This window comes from Diabrotica virgifera, chromosome 4 (assembly GCF_917563875.1).
Source record: "Diabrotica virgifera virgifera chromosome 4, PGI_DIABVI_V3a".
In the NCBI taxonomy this organism is placed as follows: domain Eukaryota; kingdom Metazoa; phylum Arthropoda; class Insecta; order Coleoptera; family Chrysomelidae; genus Diabrotica; species Diabrotica virgifera.
In genome coordinates this window covers 84,236,781-84,242,894 of record NC_065446.1, presented here as the reverse complement: position 1 = coordinate 84,242,894, position 6,114 = coordinate 84,236,781, and the positions used below count along the sequence as shown (strand labels likewise).

The following is a 6,114-nucleotide window of genomic DNA, read 5'->3' as shown; positions in this document are numbered from 1 at the left end:
GACTCACAGGATTCCAGGACTCGCCTACGGCTCGCCCTTGAAACTTCCTACTCGTCTCGTAAAATATCACTTTTGGAACTTGTTACGTAAGTTACTATTGTTCTAATGACTATCACAATGTTTTTATGATTTGCTATGACGTAAATACACACTAAACATATAAAAAATATCTACTTTTGATGTGGTATTTCCCCTTGGTAGAAAACCGATTCGTCCATGCTAGGTTTAATGTTTACTGAAGCAGGACGGCAGGTATTATATTATGAGTTTATATAAACTAGCAGAATATAAATATATTTAGTGTTAGGTGATAATATTTGTGAACTGCAATGTATAAAATAGTAATTTTTGTCGCAGTTTCTGCTGTGCTAATTCTATCTGTAAATGCATACGAATTCAACAATGCCGATTATAGTAAGCTGCTAATAATTTTATTATTAATTTTTAATAATTATACATATTTTTGTCAAACTATAGATATTAATTTTACCCTTTTTCTTGCCAGTTATTACTGGATTTTGGAATTAATCCCCGTTTTAACATCAATAGCAACTGCTTCCTTCACTATTGTCGATTTTTCGTTGTTTACTACTACAGCAAAAGAATATGCTTGTTCTTCGTTTCCTCAAAATGCGATGGAAATCAAAAGTTCCTCGATGTCGATGTCGGTGTTTTTAAAAAACACAGTTCCTGTGCTGTTGTTTTTAATAGGGCAGGACATATATTCGCCCCATTTACTTACAGTTAGCTTCCTGGGTATGATGTTCCTAGTTGGTACTTTATCTCTGATTTTTATACACTGATGTTTTTCCTTAGGTGAAGGACCTGTCCAGAGTTACTCTGAAAAATCAGAAATTTGGGTTTTGAAGGATTGGGTCTCAGAGAATTCTGCAGGTAGTATGCAGCCGTTCTATTTAAGGGCAGTTTCAAGTTTTCCTTCTTCTTTTCGGAAACTTTTTCTTTTGCACATATTGCGAGATCCTCAGCATAGACGAAGATATTGGTTTAATTTGCATGGCTTGGTCATTTGTATATAAACTTAACCGCAAAAATTTTTCACCACCAAAAATTATGTTTATTCTCATAGTTTATATTATTTTTATTTTCTCATAAATGGAATAACGGATTCCGCTATTTTTCATTTTTTATTTTTCAACGAAAACTATAGGTTTATAAATTCGCAAAGTCTGTTCGTTCGTACGTGCTTCGCCGCTCCTGCAATATTTAGAGGCCAGATAGCGATGGATTCTTATGAAGTTATGTCTTCTGAATCCAAATCTGAAAACGAGATTTCGGTATTTCTATCTATCTTCGAAATATCCGACCTCAAAATCGTAATTGTGACGTCACAGTCCTTCTTCAAATATTTATTTTCTTCCGACACAGCTAAACGTCAGCTTAACTTGTTTTCATTTGACGCGAGATCAAGAAAATCGTTTGTGTTGCAGAAAAGGATGTACGACCCTACCTAGATCGATGGTGGTCGTACCATTTGTGGAGCAATGTCTTACTGTGTCATTTGCTGGCATCGGATCCCTGAAAACAGCGCATGTTATAAGTTTTTCTTTGAAGCCATCTTTATGTGCGAGGACTTGACTGGTGCAATATTTGTCGGGTCTGATTCCTTCGTGTTCAGGGATTAGGTGTTTGTCGACATTTGTTTATATTGTGGCCAGGATGAATCTCTCGTATAGTTTAAAAAAGAGACACAACAGGTAAATAGGTCTGTAGTTACTGGGATTTTCTTGGTCATTTACTGGTTTTCACAAGGCTATAAATGTTCTCCATGATTTTGGGTTTTGACAACGTGTTATAGAGTTGCTCCTTAGCCTAAATGCTTTATTTGTTCACTTCATATATCATGAACAATTTTTCGTTTTTAAACTATTTAGACCTAATAGAGATTTTTGACTTATTGGTAGATTTGAGTGGGATCATTTATGGGTTTTTCTTATCAGATAGGAAAAAAGTAGGTCACAACTACTTTTTATTATTATAAAAATTGTTTTTGCTTTCAATATTCTTTGTATTGGTAAGTTTGCCCTGTTATAAAAGCGTTATAATCCATATAATTTTTAAAAGCTTTATTTTTTGCGTTTTCATCTTGTTCACAGAACGTGAGTTATCACGTCTGTGGACAGTCACATCTGTGTAGTGAATAGTATTGAAAGTATGTTTTTAATCAACGTATTAGAATTAACAAACAAATTGTAGATGAACGATCTGTTTTTATGTTTTATTATCTGTCTTAGATGTAAAATTAATTTAGTTGGATCAGCTATTAATTTATACAGGTCACCAAAATAATCGTTATACCCGTGGACCCACTTAATACATCTAAACATTCACATACATATTAAAGTACCACAAATGTTTACGATGACGAGGCAAGCATAAAGCCAAACAAAACGTTAAACGCATCAGTAAAGTTATTTTATCAGCAATTTTGCGTATAAAGAGTGATTTGTTTGGTGAAATTTGTTTCGTCAAGACCGTTTGTCACATCTGTGAACCCTTAAACAAGTAAGTGTAATTTTAGATTTAGATTTGAGGACCACACTGTAACTAAAATATACAAAGCCACAGTATACATATAAAAATTTTTTTCTACGACCGTTTAATAACATGCTCATTATTCGCTATTTTTTCATAGATAATAGCACCGATTACTGTACCCGTGAGTAATAATTCATTACTCACGGGCTGAAGTTACTCACGGGTCATTACTCACGGGCTGAAGTTAGATTCAAGTTTCGCATGCCACTTTTAATATTAATCGTATATAAACTTCAAATAAAATTACTTAAACTTGTTTATTTAATACAATAATTATTATTGTAATTTATACCAATAATTAACTTTGAAAACTTTTTAAAGGAATTTTAACTGTAACAATGTCAGTATATTTTTTACGTTTATATCTTGTTTACTAAAGATTTTGACGTTTATCATTTAATTTAGTGACAGTGACATTAGCGCATTTTGTTTATGATAATTGGAATTTATAACTAATACCATCTAAGGTATTTGCTAATATTGTGTTTGTTTTTCAATTTATATTGTGTTAAATAATATGTTATAACATATGTATAGTTATATTATTATATTATATATAGTTAAATGTAAATATACATTATAATATGAAATACGTCTATCGACAACAGCAATTTTCTATATTATTAGATTCACTGACAGTAAGTACTTTAAGCTTATAATTTTTCGGAAACGAATAGAATTTATATTGACTATTTCTAGTTGTATTTTTACAATAAATAAGAATTTAGTAATAGTAGGCAACCAATTATTCAGCCACGTACTAGGGGTAAATAGCATTCAGGTATTTTTGTAAATTATTATAATTTAAATCTCGAGTAGTTGATAATTAAACTTTTTACCAATTTAAATAAAAAAAAGGTCGTAGAAAAAGTATAGTATTCTACTCGCATGTAATGGCTATTACTCACTCTGATGAATAACGACACTCGCCTACGGCTCGTGTCGCAAACTTCATCATCGTGAGTAATAGCCATCATTACATGCTCGTTGAATAATATACTATTTCTAATCTCAGGTTAGGTGTTTTTCGTCAGGTCCGTGGACGTCACATCCGTGGATTCTTGTTTTCCACGGACGTGGCAGAATATCCATGGACGTGACTTATTATACAAAAGTTTATTAAAACAAAATAAAAAAAATGTTTTACTTAGTTACTCAATCTAAAATCAAATAATGCACTTTATATTTTATGTACCATACGTACATAGACATGAGAAATAAAAGTACTTTATGAAGTCATTGGTCACATCATGTCCGTGGACTATACAATTTTTTTTGAGTTTACATGAAGAATACTTTATATTTAGCTTAACAGCTATAAAATACTTTTGTATAAGAATCGCCCTTATAGCAACTCCCGTTTGGAGACTTCAACCATATTTGTCTACCATCGCTGAGTTTAACCTGTAGACCAATGCAGTTACATAACAAACATTTAATTTTAGCAAAAGTAAAGAATTTGTAATTTGAGGCTTATTCTCGATAATATTTAAGATGCTTTTATGTCCAAAAGAAATAATGAAGTAAAAATCAAAAAGATATATTTTTATTTTATCTCATATTATTACGAGTATATTTTCGGCTAGTATAATTAACATCCACTTTACCTGTATCAAAACTGTATCGTATGTATATTACATAGTATAACTTACAAAATAAGCAACTACATCATACTATATAATATGTAAAAAAGCTTTTTTCAATGTCTTCGTCGAGCTTATAATTTTAAACGAAAAGAGTCTGAATAGCCACAAAGGGGCTTTTGAGAACGTAAGAAACCGATTTAATTTTGAATATTTAAAACTCGCTAAGTCCGTAAAAGTAAATCCATACAACCCTAGATATCCATGAAGGGCCATTTTTGTTATGAATAAATGAAACCATAAATATTTTAAGGCGAAAACTGAAAAGGCACCTTAGCAGGAAGAACAAATTGTGCTGCCAACATAAAACATTTATTATTTAAGATAAAAATCGCTGTAACATTTTCCAAGTAGCTCCATTTGCTCTTTTTAATTATTTAATAAAACTGTGAGTAAAATTTACCATTTAACAATTTAATTTTGCTGCTCGATACGTCAAAGTAACGTCAAATCGGAACCACTATTTCAAAGTTAACCATTTACTATACAGAAAGGGGCAAAATTATGGAATAAATTCATTTTTTCCAAAATGGGAAAATTTTGAGATATATCCCGAAACAGGTCGATTTTTATTTTTAAGTTATGATTTTTTGGCAGACTAATTCCGATCTCTGTTTGCTAAACGCGACGATAATCAGGCAACACCTGAAGCACCCTGAAGTTACGACAAACGAAGAAATAAACATCGAGGAGGGAGAGGTAAAGGAAGCATTAAGAAAATTAAAAATTAGAAAATCTCCAGGAGAGGACAGAATATCGAACGAACTCCTAAAGTACGGAGGACAAGATCTAACTAAGCAACTATTTAAACAAAGAGAAAAAATAATAGAATAAAATAGAATACCACAAGAATGGAGATCAAGCATCCTAATACCTCTCTTCAAAAAAGGAGACAAATCGGACCCGGAGAATTGCTGAGAAATTAACTTATTAAACACAACATTAAAATTAACAACCAAACTAAGAAACAAACTAAATGGAATTATAACCTTATCAGAACAACAATAAGGTTTTCGGTCGGGACGATCATGCACTGGCGCTACATATATTTATAATGAGACAAATTCAAGAGAAATCGCTAGAATACAACAAACCAGCATATTTATGTATTGTGGACCCCAAGAAAGCATTTGCCAAGGTCAAATTAGAGGACGTTATCCATTTGTTATACTTAAAAGAGAGGTAACTCTAGGAATAATTAAAACGATCGAAAATATCTACCAGAACAACACAATAAAAGTAAAAGTAGAAGATGAACTAACTGACACAACTGAAGCTGGCAATGGGATAAGACAGGGTGATTCCTTGAGTCCTTTATTTTTCAACTTGATGATAGATGAAATATTAAAAAAGTAAGAACTAAAAAAGGATACCAAATGGGAGAAAAACAACTTAAAATAAACTGCTATGCAGACGATGCATACTAATCTCTCACAGTGAAGATGATTTACAATAAAACGTATGCTGCACCAATTTAACATAACCGCCAGAAAATTTAACATGTTAATTTCCCAAAAAAAAAACAAAAAGCATGGTTATAACAGCAAATCCAATAAGATGTAAATTAGAGGTGGAGGGTCAGAAAACAGAACAAGTTATGGAGTTTAAATATCTAGGCATGACACTATCTAGCTACGGAAGGCTGGAAAGAGAAGTGGAAAATCAAGTGAATAGAGCAAACAGAGCCGCAGGTTGTCTGAATGACACAATATGGAGAAATAAAAATATCGGAAAAGAAATGAAAGGCAGAGTTTACAAAACAGTTATCAGACCAAAAAGACTGCTCGAACAGCGGAGATAAAAACCCTTTGAAAAATCGATGGTAAGACTCTATGGGACAGAGCTAGAAGTACAGATATACGACGGAAATACAAGGTGGACAACATTAATAACTGGGTAGGAAACAAAAGAACAG

The 6,114-nt window shown here is 32.1% G+C and overlaps 1 protein-coding gene across 1 annotated transcript in view; it reads left to right on the top strand.

The window, feature by feature from the left end:
* The first annotated feature begins 254 nt into the window (after positions 1 to 254).
* LOC126883858 (uncharacterized) overlaps positions 255 to 6,114 on the top strand; it is a 54,487-nt gene continuing 48,627 nt past the window's right edge. The window contains exon 1 of the mRNA XM_050649534.1: positions 255 to 414. Within this exon, the coding sequence (XP_050505491.1) occupies positions 330 to 414 (85 nt within the window). The 5' untranslated portion in view covers positions 255 to 329. The remainder of the gene's footprint in view (positions 415 to 6,114) is intronic.